The following is an 18,405-nucleotide window of genomic DNA, read 5'->3' on the forward strand; positions in this document are numbered from 1 at the left end:
GTTGACAAAAAAACACCACAAACGCACGCGCAGTCGCGCACACGCCCCCGACTACGTCACATCCTTGACTCAGAATGACCACCTTTTTAAGGAGGACCACTGGCTGGTAACACAGGGGCTTCCCGCCTGGGGTCGTGTAAAAATGAAACTAAAAGTGAAAGCATCTAGAATCTCATACGAACTTACGACGTGAGTGGTTTCCCTTAACACGACTGAAGAAGTCACACAAGACCGCAATAAAAAGTAAGTGAATATTATATTTCTTAGTGGTTGATATGAAGTTTAAAATAAGTTGATCATAACTGTGGCGTTGAGACGCCAGTAGATCAAATATTAAAGTGAACAACTGAATGTATCAACTGATCCAAACTATAGATTTGTCAACACAAACTTTTTTGTATTGACTGACTTGCGAAATAAGATCAATGTCAAACAGTTTACATGGAGAATATGTGATACAAAAAACGGTGAAAAACGAATTTAGTCTTAGAAAATTGAATGGAAAAGAAAATGTCCAAATCGAAACACAAATGATCAAATGTTTTAATATACATATAAGCTTGAAATTCAGATTTATGGTTAATAATTAGATGTGCATTTTCCTGTTTTGATATTGATTTTACATTTAGTTTCAGTTTCAGTCTATTTATTTAAAAGGACATCAATGGTTAAGATGTTATTACACTGTGGTAAATATTTGTTAAATAATGAAACCTTTACTAAATAGTGCTGCTAAACTCATGTAATATGAGGCGCGTGTTTTGTTTAAAAATATGTTTTTGATCTTTTGAATATGATGATTCTAGGGAGACCTGAAGTGACCCAGAGTTTGAGTGCATACAGAAAATCAACGTCATGGACAATCCTTCCCCCAGCGAAAGGTGAAATTAAAGCAGTATATTTCTAGTCAAAACATAACAGCTACTTTAATACTGAAGTAACTTGTTCGTTTGTCTTAGCTTCTCCTTATCCAGCTTTATAGCTTCTCTGCTGAAGCCCAGCCAGACACCAGAAGAAGGTGGTGTGTACATCATGTATCATGGCACCAGCATCGACCGTGCCAGGTCCATTATTGACAATGGCTTCAGCCAGTCAACCGAGGGTATGCTGGGAATAGGTGTGTACGTGAGCCGAGACCCACAAAAGGCTTCGCGGTACCCACTTAAATCGGATCCTTCCGAGCGTGTGGTTCTGAAGCTGAGTGTTAAAGTTGGTCGTGTCAAGCGCATCGATGTCGACAACCACCCAATGCAGTTCACTTGGCATGAGCACGGCTACGACACCGCCTGGGTGCCCCCCAACTGTGGCATGAAATGTGTTCGCTCTGGCCTGCAGGAGGACTGTGTGTTTGACCCGAAGAGAATCAGGATCACTGACGTAGAGAGAGCACCACCGAGCGTTCTCCAGGAGCTGCAACAACGTGTGTAAGAAGAAAATACAATTTGTACTCCATTATACATTTTTTTAATTTGTAGAGTGTCACCATGTTTACTGCTCCCCTCAAATGATTTACACACTTATTAATCAAACTTAAAAGCTACTTTCATACTGATGTAATATATTTTCTCCGTCTCAGGATGGCCTCTCAGGTGCATTCCAGACAGACACCAGAAAAAAAGGGCGTGTACACCATGTATCATGGCACCAGTGTAAGCAATGCCATGTCCATTATTGCCAATGGCTTTGTGCAGTCGACCAACGGCATGCTGGGAAGAGGTGTGTACCTGAGCCGAGAACCAGAAGACGCTTCACAGTACCCAATTTCCTTGGTTCCTTCTGAGCGTTTGGTTCTGAAGCTGAGTGTCAAAGTTGGTCGTGTCAAACGCATCGATGTAGACGACCACCCAATGAGGTTCACTTGGAATGAGCAAGGCTACGACACCGCCTGGGTGCCCCCCAACTGTGGCATGACCTGTGTGCCCTCTGGTCAGGAGGTTGACTGTGTGTTTAACCCCAAGAGAATCAAAGTCATGGCTGTAGTGAAAGCACCACAGTCGTCTCTTCCAGATCTGCAAGCGATCTGTCCCGCCTTTGGGGTCGACATAGAACAAATCTTATGAAGAGTATAATGTACAAGGTTGTATTTATTTATTTATTTTTAAATAGTTAGAGCTATCAGATTTTTTTCAGAGCATGTTGAGCGAATTAAATGAAATATTTGGATATTAATGAGAACAATGTTCCCGGAATATATTTCAAAAGATACAACTTGCTGTCTTGGTGCTGTTTTTCTATTGCTTATTTCTGTCTTATCTTACTTCAGTGTTTTACTCTCTACTGACACCACAAACAACTGCTACGTTGTGTTCACAACACTGGCAATAAAAGTTTCTGTTTGTTCTTAATGAAGTTCAACAGAAAATGGCAGTGATTAAAAGTATAATTAAATGACAACATTTGAAAACAATACCAATATAAGTTGTCCACTGAATAGTTAGCGTTTTACCATCAAAACAAACCTCACAGTTGTTGGCAGACCCTGTGACACGAGTAGGTTATGATTGAATAATACAATAATGATGGACTAGTTGTTGCTAATAAAGCATTTTAACCTTGTCATCCACGCTATTTATCTTCCATTGACCAGGTGAAATGATTAGGTATTTATGTATGTGAAGGTAAAAGCGATTTAACTCATTTACTACACAACTATTGCTAAAACTTCGAATGAGCCCAGAAGGTTTGTCCAAATGTTTAGCCTGAACTGTGATCTAATTGGAAGAAATATACAAATCAACTTATATTTAGCCTCATGTCTCACTGCAGAATGTCTTCCATATTATTGTCAACATATAACTTGAATCTTTTATTTTGCAGAAGGTCAAAAATATATACTCCAGAGTTGTATTACTTGTTATTTGGAATCACACACAGCATTAACACAGCTATGTGTGTGTCTTAGTATAGAAAATACCAAAGTAAATACAGACGTATGGAAGTTGAATAATTATGACACGAAAATAAAAATAAAAAATAAAATCACGATGAATTTTGGGAATCAACATTGAATTGTTATTCAAATATAAATGACTGGTTCCTTTAACAATGATAAATATATTGCGTGGTAAGCTTAAAAATGGGAAAAAGGAAACATGTGAAATGATTTAACGTCCAGGAAAAACAGGGAATACAACAATATATTTCTTATCATATTTTAAATAATCATGACGTCAGTTGCCATTGATAATGTTGAGGTTTATACTTATACAAATAAACATATTTGCGCTATTAATAAATAAAAAAAAACACTTAGTAGCACACGTAGTGCTTGAGAAGACTCGTTTTTTACCCGCTTTCTGTTGACAAAAAAACACCACAAACGCACGCGCAGTCGCGCACACGCCCCCGACTACGTCACATCCTTGACTCAGAATGACCACCTTTTTAAGGAGGACCACTGGCTGGTAACACAGGGGCTTCCCGCCTGGGGTCGTGTAAAAATGAAACTAAAAGTGAAAGCATCTAGAATCTCATACGAACTTACGACGTGAGTGGTTTCCCTTAACACGACTGAAGAAGTCACACAAGACCGCAATAAAAAGTAAGTGAATATTATATTTCTTAGTGGTTGATATGAAGTTTAAAATAAGTTGATCATAACTGTGGCGTTGAGACGCCAGTAGATCAAATATTAAAGTGAACAACTGAATGTATCAACTGATCCAAACTATAGATTTGTCAACACAAACTTTTTTGTATTGACTGACTTGCGAAATAAGATCAATGTCAAACAGTTTACATGGAGAATATGTGATACAAAAAACGGTGAAAAACGAATTTAGTCTTAGAAAATTGAATGGAAAAGAAAATGTCCAAATCGAAACACAAATGATCAAATGTTTTAATATACATATAAGCTTGAAATTCAGATTTATGGTTAATAATTAGATGTGCATTTTCCTGTTTTGATATTGATTTTACATTTAGTTTCAGTTTCAGTCTATTTATTTAAAAGGACATCAATGGTTAAGATGTTATTACACTGTGGTAAATATTTGTTAAATAATGAAACCTTTACTAAATAGTGCTGCTAAACTCATGTAATATGAGGCGCGTGTTTTGTTTAAAAATATGTTTTTGATCTTTTGAATATGATGATTCTAGGGAGACCTGAAGTGACCCAGAGTTTGAGTGCATACAGAAAATCAACGTCATGGACAATCCTTCCCCCAGCGAAAGGTGAAATTAAAGCAGTATATTTCTAGTCAAAACATAACAGCTACTTTAATACTGAAGTAACTTGTTCGTTTGTCTTAGCTTCTCCTTATCCAGCTTTATAGCTTCTCTGCTGAAGCCCAGCCAGACACCAGAAGAAGGTGGTGTGTACATCATGTATCATGGCACCAGCATCGACCGTGCCAGGTCCATTATTGACAATGGCTTCAGCCAGTCAACCGAGGGTATGCTGGGAATAGGTGTGTACGTGAGCCGAGACCCACAAAAGGCTTCGCGGTACCCACTTAAATCGGATCCTTCCGAGCGTGTGGTTCTGAAGCTGAGTGTTAAAGTTGGTCGTGTCAAGCGCATCGATGTCGACAACCACCCAATGCAGTTCACTTGGCATGAGCACGGCTACGACACCGCCTGGGTGCCCCCCAACTGTGGCATGAAATGTGTTCGCTCTGGCCTGCAGGAGGACTGTGTGTTTGACCCGAAGAGAATCAGGATCACTGACGTAGAGAGAGCACCACCGAGCGTTCTCCAGGAGCTGCAACAACGTGTGTAAGAAGAAAATACAATTTGTACTCCATTATACATTTTTTTAATTTGTAGAGTGTCACCATGTTTACTGCTCCCCTCAAATGATTTACACACTTATTAATCAAACTTAAAAGCTACTTTCATACTGATGTAATATATTTTCTCCGTCTCAGGATGGCCTCTCAGGTGCATTCCAGACAGACACCAGAAAAAAAGGGCGTGTACACCATGTATCATGGCACCAGTGTAAGCAATGCCATGTCCATTATTGCCAATGGCTTTGTGCAGTCGACCAACGGCATGCTGGGAAGAGGTGTGTACCTGAGCCGAGAACCAGAAGACGCTTCACAGTACCCAATTTCCTTGGTTCCTTCTGAGCGTTTGGTTCTGAAGCTGAGTGTCAAAGTTGGTCGTGTCAAACGCATCGATGTAGACGACCACCCAATGAGGTTCACTTGGAATGAGCAAGGCTACGACACCGCCTGGGTGCCCCCCAACTGTGGCATGACCTGTGTGCCCTCTGGTCAGGAGGTTGACTGTGTGTTTAACCCCAAGAGAATCAAAGTCATGGCTGTAGTGAAAGCACCACAGTCGTCTCTTCCAGATCTGCAAGCGATCTGTCCCGCCTTTGGGGTCGACATAGAACAAATCTTATGAAGAGTATAATGTACAAGGTTGTATTTATTTATTTATTTTTAAATAGTTAGAGCTATCAGATTTTTTTCAGAGCATGTTGAGCGAATTAAATGAAATATTTGGATATTAATGAGAACAATGTTCCCGGAATATATTTCAAAAGATACAACTTGCTGTCTTGGTGCTGTTTTTCTATTGCTTATTTCTGTCTTATCTTACTTCAGTGTTTTACTCTCTACTGACACCACAAACAACTGCTACGTTGTGTTCACAACACTGGCAATAAAAGTTTCTGTTTGTTCTTAATGAAGTTCAACAGAAAATGGCAGTGATTAAAAGTATAATTAAATGACAACATTTGAAAACAATACCAATATAAGTTGTCCACTGAATAGTTAGCGTTTTACCATCAAAACAAACCTCACAGTTGTTGGCAGACCCTGTGACACGAGTAGGTTATGATTGAATAATACAATAATGATGGACTAGTTGTTGCTAATAAAGCATTTTAACCTTGTCATCCACGCTATTTATCTTCCATTGACCAGGTGAAATGATTAGGTATTTATGTATGTGAAGGTAAAAGCGATTTAACTCATTTACTACACAACTATTGCTAAAACTTCGAATGAGCCCAGAAGGTTTGTCCAAATGTTTAGCCTGAACTGTGATCTAATTGGAAGAAATATACAAATCAACTTATATTTAGCCTCATGTCTCACTGCAGAATGTCTTCCATATTATTGTCAACATATAACTTGAATCTTTTATTTTGCAGAAGGTCAAAAATATATACTCCAGAGTTGTATTACTTGTTATTTGGAATCACACACAGCATTAACACAGCTATGTGTGTGTCTTAGTATAGAAAATACCAAAGTAAATACAGACGTATGGAAGTTGAATAATTATGACACGAAAATAAAAATAAAAAATAAAATCACGATGAATTTTGGGAATCAACATTGAATTGTTATTCAAATATAAATGACTGGTTCCTTTAACAATGATAAATATATTGCGTGGTAAGCTTAAAAATGGGAAAAAGGAAACATGTGAAATGATTTAACGTCCAGGAAAAACAGGGAATACAACAATATATTTCTTATCATATTTTAAATAATCATGACGTCAGTTGCCATTGATAATGTTGAGGTTTATACTTATACAAATAAACATATTTGCGCTATTAATAAATAAAAAAAAACACTTAGTAGCACACGTAGTGCTTGAGAAGACTCGTTTTTTACCCGCTTTCTGTTGACAAAAAAACACCACAAACGCACGCGCAGTCGCGCACACGCCCCCGACTACGTCACATCCTTGACTCAGAATGACCACCTTTTTAAGGAGGACCACTGGCTGGTAACACAGGGGCTTCCCGCCTGGGGTCGTGTAAAAATGAAACTAAAAGTGAAAGCATCTAGAATCTCATACGAACTTACGACGTGAGTGGTTTCCCTTAACACGACTGAAGAAGTCACACAAGACCGCAATAAAAAGTAAGTGAATATTATATTTCTTAGTGGTTGATATGAAGTTTAAAATAAGTTGATCATAACTGTGGCGTTGAGACGCCAGTAGATCAAATATTAAAGTGAACAACTGAATGTATCAACTGATCCAAACTATAGATTTGTCAACACAAACTTTTTTGTATTGACTGACTTGCGAAATAAGATCAATGTCAAACAGTTTACATGGAGAATATGTGATACAAAAAACGGTGAAAAACGAATTTAGTCTTAGAAAATTGAATGGAAAAGAAAATGTCCAAATCGAAACACAAATGATCAAATGTTTTAATATACATATAAGCTTGAAATTCAGATTTATGGTTAATAATTAGATGTGCATTTTCCTGTTTTGATATTGATTTTACATTTAGTTTCAGTTTCAGTCTATTTATTTAAAAGGACATCAATGGTTAAGATGTTATTACACTGTGGTAAATATTTGTTAAATAATGAAACCTTTACTAAATAGTGCTGCTAAACTCATGTAATATGAGGCGCGTGTTTTGTTTAAAAATATGTTTTTGATCTTTTGAATATGATGATTCTAGGGAGACCTGAAGTGACCCAGAGTTTGAGTGCATACAGAAAATCAACGTCATGGACAATCCTTCCCCCAGCGAAAGGTGAAATTAAAGCAGTATATTTCTAGTCAAAACATAACAGCTACTTTAATACTGAAGTAACTTGTTCGTTTGTCTTAGCTTCTCCTTATCCAGCTTTATAGCTTCTCTGCTGAAGCCCAGCCAGACACCAGAAGAAGGTGGTGTGTACATCATGTATCATGGCACCAGCATCGACCGTGCCAGGTCCATTATTGACAATGGCTTCAGCCAGTCAACCGAGGGTATGCTGGGAATAGGTGTGTACGTGAGCCGAGACCCACAAAAGGCTTCGCGGTACCCACTTAAATCGGATCCTTCCGAGCGTGTGGTTCTGAAGCTGAGTGTTAAAGTTGGTCGTGTCAAGCGCATCGATGTCGACAACCACCCAATGCAGTTCACTTGGCATGAGCACGGCTACGACACCGCCTGGGTGCCCCCCAACTGTGGCATGAAATGTGTTCGCTCTGGCCTGCAGGAGGACTGTGTGTTTGACCCGAAGAGAATCAGGATCACTGACGTAGAGAGAGCACCACCGAGCGTTCTCCAGGAGCTGCAACAACGTGTGTAAGAAGAAAATACAATTTGTACTCCATTATACATTTTTTTAATTTGTAGAGTGTCACCATGTTTACTGCTCCCCTCAAATGATTTACACACTTATTAATCAAACTTAAAAGCTACTTTCATACTGATGTAATATATTTTCTCCGTCTCAGGATGGCCTCTCAGGTGCATTCCAGACAGACACCAGAAAAAAAGGGCGTGTACACCATGTATCATGGCACCAGTGTAAGCAATGCCATGTCCATTATTGCCAATGGCTTTGTGCAGTCGACCAACGGCATGCTGGGAAGAGGTGTGTACCTGAGCCGAGAACCAGAAGACGCTTCACAGTACCCAATTTCCTTGGTTCCTTCTGAGCGTTTGGTTCTGAAGCTGAGTGTCAAAGTTGGTCGTGTCAAACGCATCGATGTAGACGACCACCCAATGAGGTTCACTTGGAATGAGCAAGGCTACGACACCGCCTGGGTGCCCCCCAACTGTGGCATGACCTGTGTGCCCTCTGGTCAGGAGGTTGACTGTGTGTTTAACCCCAAGAGAATCAAAGTCATGGCTGTAGTGAAAGCACCACAGTCGTCTCTTCCAGATCTGCAAGCGATCTGTCCCGCCTTTGGGGTCGACATAGAACAAATCTTATGAAGAGTATAATGTACAAGGTTGTATTTATTTATTTATTTTTAAATAGTTAGAGCTATCAGATTTTTTTCAGAGCATGTTGAGCGAATTAAATGAAATATTTGGATATTAATGAGAACAATGTTCCCGGAATATATTTCAAAAGATACAACTTGCTGTCTTGGTGCTGTTTTTCTATTGCTTATTTCTGTCTTATCTTACTTCAGTGTTTTACTCTCTACTGACACCACAAACAACTGCTACGTTGTGTTCACAACACTGGCAATAAAAGTTTCTGTTTGTTCTTAATGAAGTTCAACAGAAAATGGCAGTGATTAAAAGTATAATTAAATGACAACATTTGAAAACAATACCAATATAAGTTGTCCACTGAATAGTTAGCGTTTTACCATCAAAACAAACCTCACAGTTGTTGGCAGACCCTGTGACACGAGTAGGTTATGATTGAATAATACAATAATGATGGACTAGTTGTTGCTAATAAAGCATTTTAACCTTGTCATCCACGCTATTTATCTTCCATTGACCAGGTGAAATGATTAGGTATTTATGTATGTGAAGGTAAAAGCGATTTAACTCATTTACTACACAACTATTGCTAAAACTTCGAATGAGCCCAGAAGGTTTGTCCAAATGTTTAGCCTGAACTGTGATCTAATTGGAAGAAATATACAAATCAACTTATATTTAGCCTCATGTCTCACTGCAGAATGTCTTCCATATTATTGTCAACATATAACTTGAATCTTTTATTTTGCAGAAGGTCAAAAATATATACTCCAGAGTTGTATTACTTGTTATTTGGAATCACACACAGCATTAACACAGCTATGTGTGTGTCTTAGTATAGAAAATACCAAAGTAAATACAGACGTATGGAAGTTGAATAATTATGACACGAAAATAAAAATAAAAAATAAAATCACGATGAATTTTGGGAATCAACATTGAATTGTTATTCAAATATAAATGACTGGTTCCTTTAACAATGATAAATATATTGCGTGGTAAGCTTAAAAATGGGAAAAAGGAAACATGTGAAATGATTTAACGTCCAGGAAAAACAGGGAATACAACAATATATTTCTTATCATATTTTAAATAATCATGACGTCAGTTGCCATTGATAATGTTGAGGTTTATACTTATACAAATAAACATATTTGCGCTATTAATAAATAAAAAAAAACACTTAGTAGCACACGTAGTGCTTGAGAAGACTCGTTTTTTACCCGCTTTCTGTTGACAAAAAAACACCACAAACGCACGCGCAGTCGCGCACACGCCCCCGACTACGTCACATCCTTGACTCAGAATGACCACCTTTTTAAGGAGGACCACTGGCTGGTAACACAGGGGCTTCCCGCCTGGGGTCGTGTAAAAATGAAACTAAAAGTGAAAGCATCTAGAATCTCATACGAACTTACGACGTGAGTGGTTTCCCTTAACACGACTGAAGAAGTCACACAAGACCGCAATAAAAAGTAAGTGAATATTATATTTCTTAGTGGTTGATATGAAGTTTAAAATAAGTTGATCATAACTGTGGCGTTGAGACGCCAGTAGATCAAATATTAAAGTGAACAACTGAATGTATCAACTGATCCAAACTATAGATTTGTCAACACAAACTTTTTTGTATTGACTGACTTGCGAAATAAGATCAATGTCAAACAGTTTACATGGAGAATATGTGATACAAAAAACGGTGAAAAACGAATTTAGTCTTAGAAAATTGAATGGAAAAGAAAATGTCCAAATCGAAACACAAATGATCAAATGTTTTAATATACATATAAGCTTGAAATTCAGATTTATGGTTAATAATTAGATGTGCATTTTCCTGTTTTGATATTGATTTTACATTTAGTTTCAGTTTCAGTCTATTTATTTAAAAGGACATCAATGGTTAAGATGTTATTACACTGTGGTAAATATTTGTTAAATAATGAAACCTTTACTAAATAGTGCTGCTAAACTCATGTAATATGAGGCGCGTGTTTTGTTTAAAAATATGTTTTTGATCTTTTGAATATGATGATTCTAGGGAGACCTGAAGTGACCCAGAGTTTGAGTGCATACAGAAAATCAACGTCATGGACAATCCTTCCCCCAGCGAAAGGTGAAATTAAAGCAGTATATTTCTAGTCAAAACATAACAGCTACTTTAATACTGAAGTAACTTGTTCGTTTGTCTTAGCTTCTCCTTATCCAGCTTTATAGCTTCTCTGCTGAAGCCCAGCCAGACACCAGAAGAAGGTGGTGTGTACATCATGTATCATGGCACCAGCATCGACCGTGCCAGGTCCATTATTGACAATGGCTTCAGCCAGTCAACCGAGGGTATGCTGGGAATAGGTGTGTACGTGAGCCGAGACCCACAAAAGGCTTCGCGGTACCCACTTAAATCGGATCCTTCCGAGCGTGTGGTTCTGAAGCTGAGTGTTAAAGTTGGTCGTGTCAAGCGCATCGATGTCGACAACCACCCAATGCAGTTCACTTGGCATGAGCACGGCTACGACACCGCCTGGGTGCCCCCCAACTGTGGCATGAAATGTGTTCGCTCTGGCCTGCAGGAGGACTGTGTGTTTGACCCGAAGAGAATCAGGATCACTGACGTAGAGAGAGCACCACCGAGCGTTCTCCAGGAGCTGCAACAACGTGTGTAAGAAGAAAATACAATTTGTACTCCATTATACATTTTTTTAATTTGTAGAGTGTCACCATGTTTACTGCTCCCCTCAAATGATTTACACACTTATTAATCAAACTTAAAAGCTACTTTCATACTGATGTAATATATTTTCTCCGTCTCAGGATGGCCTCTCAGGTGCATTCCAGACAGACACCAGAAAAAAAGGGCGTGTACACCATGTATCATGGCACCAGTGTAAGCAATGCCATGTCCATTATTGCCAATGGCTTTGTGCAGTCGACCAACGGCATGCTGGGAAGAGGTGTGTACCTGAGCCGAGAACCAGAAGACGCTTCACAGTACCCAATTTCCTTGGTTCCTTCTGAGCGTTTGGTTCTGAAGCTGAGTGTCAAAGTTGGTCGTGTCAAACGCATCGATGTAGACGACCACCCAATGAGGTTCACTTGGAATGAGCAAGGCTACGACACCGCCTGGGTGCCCCCCAACTGTGGCATGACCTGTGTGCCCTCTGGTCAGGAGGTTGACTGTGTGTTTAACCCCAAGAGAATCAAAGTCATGGCTGTAGTGAAAGCACCACAGTCGTCTCTTCCAGATCTGCAAGCGATCTGTCCCGCCTTTGGGGTCGACATAGAACAAATCTTATGAAGAGTATAATGTACAAGGTTGTATTTATTTATTTATTTTTAAATAGTTAGAGCTATCAGATTTTTTTCAGAGCATGTTGAGCGAATTAAATGAAATATTTGGATATTAATGAGAACAATGTTCCCGGAATATATTTCAAAAGATACAACTTGCTGTCTTGGTGCTGTTTTTCTATTGCTTATTTCTGTCTTATCTTACTTCAGTGTTTTACTCTCTACTGACACCACAAACAACTGCTACGTTGTGTTCACAACACTGGCAATAAAAGTTTCTGTTTGTTCTTAATGAAGTTCAACAGAAAATGGCAGTGATTAAAAGTATAATTAAATGACAACATTTGAAAACAATACCAATATAAGTTGTCCACTGAATAGTTAGCGTTTTACCATCAAAACAAACCTCACAGTTGTTGGCAGACCCTGTGACACGAGTAGGTTATGATTGAATAATACAATAATGATGGACTAGTTGTTGCTAATAAAGCATTTTAACCTTGTCATCCACGCTATTTATCTTCCATTGACCAGGTGAAATGATTAGGTATTTATGTATGTGAAGGTAAAAGCGATTTAACTCATTTACTACACAACTATTGCTAAAACTTCGAATGAGCCCAGAAGGTTTGTCCAAATGTTTAGCCTGAACTGTGATCTAATTGGAAGAAATATACAAATCAACTTATATTTAGCCTCATGTCTCACTGCAGAATGTCTTCCATATTATTGTCAACATATAACTTGAATCTTTTATTTTGCAGAAGGTCAAAAATATATACTCCAGAGTTGTATTACTTGTTATTTGGAATCACACACAGCATTAACACAGCTATGTGTGTGTCTTAGTATAGAAAATACCAAAGTAAATACAGACGTATGGAAGTTGAATAATTATGACACGAAAATAAAAATAAAAAATAAAATCACGATGAATTTTGGGAATCAACATTGAATTGTTATTCAAATATAAATGACTGGTTCCTTTAACAATGATAAATATATTGCGTGGTAAGCTTAAAAATGGGAAAAAGGAAACATGTGAAATGATTTAACGTCCAGGAAAAACAGGGAATACAACAATATATTTCTTATCATATTTTAAATAATCATGACGTCAGTTGCCATTGATAATGTTGAGGTTTATACTTATACAAATAAACATATTTGCGCTATTAATAAATAAAAAAAAACACTTAGTAGCACACGTAGTGCTTGAGAAGACTCGTTTTTTACCCGCTTTCTGTTGACAAAAAAACACCACAAACGCACGCGCAGTCGCGCACACGCCCCCGACTACGTCACATCCTTGACTCAGAATGACCACCTTTTTAAGGAGGACCACTGGCTGGTAACACAGGGGCTTCCCGCCTGGGGTCGTGTAAAAATGAAACTAAAAGTGAAAGCATCTAGAATCTCATACGAACTTACGACGTGAGTGGTTTCCCTTAACACGACTGAAGAAGTCACACAAGACCGCAATAAAAAGTAAGTGAATATTATATTTCTTAGTGGTTGATATGAAGTTTAAAATAAGTTGATCATAACTGTGGCGTTGAGACGCCAGTAGATCAAATATTAAAGTGAACAACTGAATGTATCAACTGATCCAAACTATAGATTTGTCAACACAAACTTTTTTGTATTGACTGACTTGCGAAATAAGATCAATGTCAAACAGTTTACATGGAGAATATGTGATACAAAAAACGGTGAAAAACGAATTTAGTCTTAGAAAATTGAATGGAAAAGAAAATGTCCAAATCGAAACACAAATGATCAAATGTTTTAATATACATATAAGCTTGAAATTCAGATTTATGGTTAATAATTAGATGTGCATTTTCCTGTTTTGATATTGATTTTACATTTAGTTTCAGTTTCAGTCTATTTATTTAAAAGGACATCAATGGTTAAGATGTTATTACACTGTGGTAAATATTTGTTAAATAATGAAACCTTTACTAAATAGTGCTGCTAAACTCATGTAATATGAGGCGCGTGTTTTGTTTAAAAATATGTTTTTGATCTTTTGAATATGATGATTCTAGGGAGACCTGAAGTGACCCAGAGTTTGAGTGCATACAGAAAATCAACGTCATGGACAATCCTTCCCCCAGCGAAAGGTGAAATTAAAGCAGTATATTTCTAGTCAAAACATAACAGCTACTTTAATACTGAAGTAACTTGTTCGTTTGTCTTAGCTTCTCCTTATCCAGCTTTATAGCTTCTCTGCTGAAGCCCAGCCAGACACCAGAAGAAGGTGGTGTGTACATCATGTATCATGGCACCAGCATCGACCGTGCCAGGTCCATTATTGACAATGGCTTCAGCCAGTCAACCGAGGGTATGCTGGGAATAGGTGTGTACGTGAGCCGAGACCCACAAAAGGCTTCGCGGTACCCACTTAAATCGGATCCTTCCGAGCGTGTGGTTCTGAAGCTGAGTGTTAAAGTTGGTCGTGTCAAGCGCATCGATGTCGACAACCACCCAATGCAGTTCACTTGGCATGAGCACGGCTACGACACCGCCTGGGTGCCCCCCAACTGTGGCATGAAATGTGTTCGCTCTGGCCTGCAGGAGGACTGTGTGTTTGACCCGAAGAGAATCAGGATCACTGACGTAGAGAGAGCACCACCGAGCGTTCTCCAGGAGCTGCAACAACGTGTGTAAGAAGAAAATACAATTTGTACTCCATTATACATTTTTTTAATTTGTAGAGTGTCACCATGTTTACTGCTCCCCTCAAATGATTTACACACTTATTAATCAAACTTAAAAGCTACTTTCATACTGATGTAATATATTTTCTCCGTCTCAGGATGGCCTCTCAGGTGCATTCCAGACAGACACCAGAAAAAAAGGGCGTGTACACCATGTATCATGGCACCAGTGTAAGCAATGCCATGTCCATTATTGCCAATGGCTTTGTGCAGTCGACCAACGGCATGCTGGGAAGAGGTGTGTACCTGAGCCGAGAACCAGAAGACGCTTCACAGTACCCAATTTCCTTGGTTCCTTCTGAGCGTTTGGTTCTGAAGCTGAGTGTCAAAGTTGGTCGTGTCAAACGCATCGATGTAGACGACCACCCAATGAGGTTCACTTGGAATGAGCAAGGCTACGACACCGCCTGGGTGCCCCCCAACTGTGGCATGACCTGTGTGCCCTCTGGTCAGGAGGTTGACTGTGTGTTTAACCCCAAGAGAATCAAAGTCATGGCTGTAGTGAAAGCACCACAGTCGTCTCTTCCAGATCTGCAAGCGATCTGTCCCGCCTTTGGGGTCGACATAGAACAAATCTTATGAAGAGTATAATGTACAAGGTTGTATTTATTTATTTATTTTTAAATAGTTAGAGCTATCAGATTTTTTTCAGAGCATGTTGAGCGAATTAAATGAAATATTTGGATATTAATGAGAACAATGTTCCCGGAATATATTTCAAAAGATACAACTTGCTGTCTTGGTGCTGTTTTTCTATTGCTTATTTCTGTCTTATCTTACTTCAGTGTTTTACTCTCTACTGACACCACAAACAACTGCTACGTTGTGTTCACAACACTGGCAATAAAAGTTTCTGTTTGTTCTTAATGAAGTTCAACAGAAAATGGCAGTGATTAAAAGTATAATTAAATGACAACATTTGAAAACAATACCAATATAAGTTGTCCACTGAATAGTTAGCGTTTTACCATCAAAACAAACCTCACAGTTGTTGGCAGACCCTGTGACACGAGTAGGTTATGATTGAATAATACAATAATGATGGACTAGTTGTTGCTAATAAAGCATTTTAACCTTGTCATCCACGCTATTTATCTTCCATTGACCAGGTGAAATGATTAGGTATTTATGTATGTGAAGGTAAAAGCGATTTAACTCATTTACTACACAACTATTGCTAAAACTTCGAATGAGCCCAGAAGGTTTGTCCAAATGTTTAGCCTGAACTGTGATCTAATTGGAAGAAATATACAAATCAACTTATATTTAGCCTCATGTCTCACTGCAGAATGTCTTCCATATTATTGTCAACATATAACTTGAATCTTTTATTTTGCAGAAGGTCAAAAATATATACTCCAGAGTTGTATTACTTGTTATTTGGAATCACACACAGCATTAACACAGCTATGTGTGTGTCTTAGTATAGAAAATACCAAAGTAAATACAGACGTATGGAAGTTGAATAATTATGACACGAAAATAAAAATAAAAAATAAAATCACGATGAATTTTGGGAATCAACATTGAATTGTTATTCAAATATAAATGACTGGTTCCTTTAACAATGATAAATATATTGCGTGGTAAGCTTAAAAATGGGAAAAAGGAAACATGTGAAATGATTTAACGTCCAGGAAAAACAGGGAATACAACAATATATTTCTTATCATATTTTAAATAATCATGACGTCAGTTGCCATTGATAATGTTGAGGTTTATACTTATACAAATAAACATATTTGCGCTATTAATAAATAAAAAAAAACACTTAGTAGCACACGTAGTGCTTGAGAAGACTCGTTTTTTACCCGCTTTCTGTTGACAAAAAAACACCACAAACGCACGCGCAGTCGCGCACACGCCCCCGACTACGTCACATCCTTGACTCAGAATAACCACCTTTTTAAGGAGGACCACTGGCTGGTAACACAGGGGCTTCCCGCCTGGGGTCGTGTAAAAATAAAGTCAAAAGTGAAAGCATCTAGAATCTCATACGAACTTACGACGTGAGTGTTTTCCCTTAACACGACTGAAGAAGTCACACAAGACTGCACTAAAAAGTAAGTGAGTATTATATTTCTTAGTGGTTGATATGAAGTTTAAAATAAGTTGATCATAACTGTGGAGAAACCAGTAGAGAAAATATGAAGGTTAACAACTTGCATGCATCAATTGTTCTGATGGATTTGTTTTGACTGACTTACGAAACAAGATCAATTTCAACAGTTTACAGTGAAAATATAGGATACAAAAACGGTGAAAAAACTAATTTAGTCTTTAAACAAATTTCCAAATCGAAACACAAATGCTATGACATGCACCTAAGATTCAGGTTTAGGTTAATATTAAGATGTGCATTTCCTGTCAAACTTAAAAGCTACTTTCATACTGATGTAATATTTTTTCTCCGTCTCAGGATGGCTTCTCAGGTGCATTCCAGACAGACACCAGAAAAAAAGGGCGTGTACACCATGTATCATGGCACCAGTGTAAGCAATGCCATGTCCATTATTGCCAATGGCTTCAAGCAGTCGACCAACGGCATGCTGGGAAGAGGTGTGTACCTGAGCCGAGAACCAGAAGACGCTTCACAGTACCCAATTTCCTTGGTTCCTTCCGAGCGTGTGGTTCTGAAGCTGAGTGTTAAAGTTGGTCGTGTCAAACGCATCGATGTCGACGACCACCCAATGCAGTTCACTTGGAATGAGCACGGCTACAACACCGCCTGAGTGCCCCCCAACTGTGGCATGACCTGTGTGCCCTCTGGTCAGGAGGTTGACTGTGTGTTTGACCCCAAGAGAATCAAAGTCATGGCTGAAGTGAAAGCACCACAGTCGTCTCTTCCAGATCTGCAAACGATCTGTCCCGCCCGTGGGGTCGACATAGAATAAATGTTATGAAGAGTATAATGTACAAGGTTGTATTTGTTTGTTTTTTTAAATAGTTAGAGCTGTCAGATTTTTTTCAGAGCGTGTTGAGTGAATTACATGAAATCCTTGGATATTAAGGAGAACAATGTTCCCCGGAATATATTTCAAAAGTTACAACTTGCCGCCTTTTCTATTGCTTATTTCTGTCTTATCTTACTTCAGTGTTTTACTCTCTACTGACACCACAAACAACTGCTACGTTGTGTTCACAACACTGGCAATAAAAGTTTCTGTTTGTTCTTACTGAAGTTCAATATACAATGGCAGTGATTAAAAGTATAATTAAATGACAACATTTGAAAACAATACCAATATAAGTTGTCCACTGAATAGTTAGCGTTTTACCATCAAAACAAACCTCACAGTTGTTGGCAGACCCTGTGACATGAGTAGGTTATGATTGAATAATACAATAATGATGGACTAGTTGTTGCTAATAAAGCATTTTAACCTTGTCATCCACGCTAATTATCTTCCATTGACCAGGTGAAATGATTAGGTATTCATGTGCGTGAAGGTAAAAGCGATTTAACTCATTTACTACACAACTATTGCTAAAACTTCGAATGAGCCCAGAATGTTTGTCCAAATGTTTAGCCTGAACTGTGATCTAATGGGAAGAAATATACAAATCAACTTATATTTAGTCTCATGTCTCACTGCAGAATGTCTTCCATATTATTGTCAACGTATAACTTGAATCTTTTATTTTGCAGAAGGTCAAAAATATATACTCCAGAGTTGTATTACCCCGTTATTTGGAATCACACACAGCATTAACATTGCTATGCGTGTGTCTTAG

General features: G+C 38.3%; 5 protein-coding genes across 6 annotated transcripts; all 5 read left to right on the plus strand.

Annotated features, from left to right (window-relative positions):
* Positions 1–59: 59 nt before the first annotated feature.
* Positions 60–2,543, plus strand: LOC148088131 (uncharacterized). The gene is made up of 4 exons (XM_087794678.1): positions 60–243; positions 807–881; positions 960–1,424; positions 1,577–2,543. Exons 2-4 carry the CDS (start codon positions 856–858, stop codon positions 2,058–2,060), a joined length of 975 nt encoding a protein of 324 aa, XP_087650804.1. The 5' UTR covers positions 60–243; positions 807–855; the 3' UTR covers positions 2,061–2,543.
* Positions 2,544–3,357: 814 nt separating this feature from the next.
* On the plus strand, positions 3,358–5,841 carry LOC148088132 (uncharacterized). Its single transcript, XM_087794679.1, has 4 exons — positions 3,358–3,541; positions 4,105–4,179; positions 4,258–4,722; positions 4,875–5,841. Exons 2-4 carry the CDS (start codon positions 4,154–4,156, stop codon positions 5,356–5,358), a joined length of 975 nt encoding a protein of 324 aa, XP_087650805.1. The 5' UTR covers positions 3,358–3,541; positions 4,105–4,153; the 3' UTR covers positions 5,359–5,841.
* Positions 5,842–6,655: 814 nt separating this feature from the next.
* On the plus strand, positions 6,656–9,139 carry LOC148088133 (uncharacterized). The gene is made up of 4 exons (XM_087794680.1): positions 6,656–6,839; positions 7,403–7,477; positions 7,556–8,020; positions 8,173–9,139. Exons 2-4 carry the CDS (start codon positions 7,452–7,454, stop codon positions 8,654–8,656), a joined length of 975 nt encoding a protein of 324 aa, XP_087650806.1. The 5' UTR covers positions 6,656–6,839; positions 7,403–7,451; the 3' UTR covers positions 8,657–9,139.
* An 814-nt stretch (positions 9,140–9,953) lies between these two features.
* LOC148088134 (uncharacterized) lies at positions 9,954–12,437 on the plus strand. Its single transcript, XM_087794681.1, has 4 exons — positions 9,954–10,137; positions 10,701–10,775; positions 10,854–11,318; positions 11,471–12,437. Exons 2-4 carry the CDS (start codon positions 10,750–10,752, stop codon positions 11,952–11,954), a joined length of 975 nt encoding a protein of 324 aa, XP_087650807.1. The 5' UTR covers positions 9,954–10,137; positions 10,701–10,749; the 3' UTR covers positions 11,955–12,437.
* An 814-nt stretch (positions 12,438–13,251) lies between these two features.
* On the plus strand, positions 13,252–17,846 carry LOC148088135 (uncharacterized). 2 transcript variants are annotated; one of them, XM_087794677.1, is made up of 4 exons: positions 13,252–13,435; positions 13,999–14,073; positions 14,152–14,616; positions 17,090–17,846. In XM_087794677.1, exons 2-4 carry the CDS (start codon positions 14,048–14,050, stop codon positions 17,400–17,402), a joined length of 804 nt encoding a protein of 267 aa, XP_087650803.1. In that variant the 5' UTR covers positions 13,252–13,435; positions 13,999–14,047; the 3' UTR covers positions 17,403–17,846. The 2 variants fall into 2 exon arrangements, with proteins under 2 accessions (XP_087650803.1, XP_087650802.1); XM_087794676.1 differs by lacking the exon at positions 17,090–17,846 and adding an exon at positions 14,769–15,735.
* The last annotated feature ends 559 nt before the right edge of the window (positions 17,847–18,405 follow it).

Source organism: Callionymus lyra, chromosome 1 (genome assembly GCF_982586985.1).
Source record: "Callionymus lyra chromosome 1, fCalLyr1.hap1.1, whole genome shotgun sequence".
NCBI classification, from domain to species: domain Eukaryota; kingdom Metazoa; phylum Chordata; class Actinopteri; order Syngnathiformes; family Callionymidae; genus Callionymus; species Callionymus lyra.

Bases quoted from the DNA above. Each gene is read 5' to 3' on its own strand.
- LOC148088131 (XM_087794678.1), top strand. From the start codon at position 856: ATGGACAATCCTTCCCCCAGCGAAAG. The intron at 882-959 runs GTGAAATTAAAG...CGTTTGTCTTAG, and splicing joins AATCCTTCCCCCAGCGAAAG to CTTCTCCTTATCCAGCTTTA. The intron at 1,425-1,576 runs GTAAGAAGAAAA...TCTCCGTCTCAG, and splicing joins CAGGAGCTGCAACAACGTGT to GATGGCCTCTCAGGTGCATT.
- LOC148088133 (XM_087794680.1), top strand. From the start codon at position 7,452: ATGGACAATCCTTCCCCCAGCGAAAG. The intron at 7,478-7,555 runs GTGAAATTAAAG...CGTTTGTCTTAG, and splicing joins AATCCTTCCCCCAGCGAAAG to CTTCTCCTTATCCAGCTTTA. The intron at 8,021-8,172 runs GTAAGAAGAAAA...TCTCCGTCTCAG, and splicing joins CAGGAGCTGCAACAACGTGT to GATGGCCTCTCAGGTGCATT.
- LOC148088134 (XM_087794681.1), top strand. From the start codon at position 10,750: ATGGACAATCCTTCCCCCAGCGAAAG. The intron at 10,776-10,853 runs GTGAAATTAAAG...CGTTTGTCTTAG, and splicing joins AATCCTTCCCCCAGCGAAAG to CTTCTCCTTATCCAGCTTTA. The intron at 11,319-11,470 runs GTAAGAAGAAAA...TCTCCGTCTCAG, and splicing joins CAGGAGCTGCAACAACGTGT to GATGGCCTCTCAGGTGCATT.
- LOC148088132 (XM_087794679.1), top strand. From the start codon at position 4,154: ATGGACAATCCTTCCCCCAGCGAAAG. The intron at 4,180-4,257 runs GTGAAATTAAAG...CGTTTGTCTTAG, and splicing joins AATCCTTCCCCCAGCGAAAG to CTTCTCCTTATCCAGCTTTA. The intron at 4,723-4,874 runs GTAAGAAGAAAA...TCTCCGTCTCAG, and splicing joins CAGGAGCTGCAACAACGTGT to GATGGCCTCTCAGGTGCATT.
- LOC148088135 (XM_087794676.1), top strand. From the start codon at position 14,048: ATGGACAATCCTTCCCCCAGCGAAAG. The intron at 14,074-14,151 runs GTGAAATTAAAG...CGTTTGTCTTAG, and splicing joins AATCCTTCCCCCAGCGAAAG to CTTCTCCTTATCCAGCTTTA. The intron at 14,617-14,768 runs GTAAGAAGAAAA...TCTCCGTCTCAG, and splicing joins CAGGAGCTGCAACAACGTGT to GATGGCCTCTCAGGTGCATT.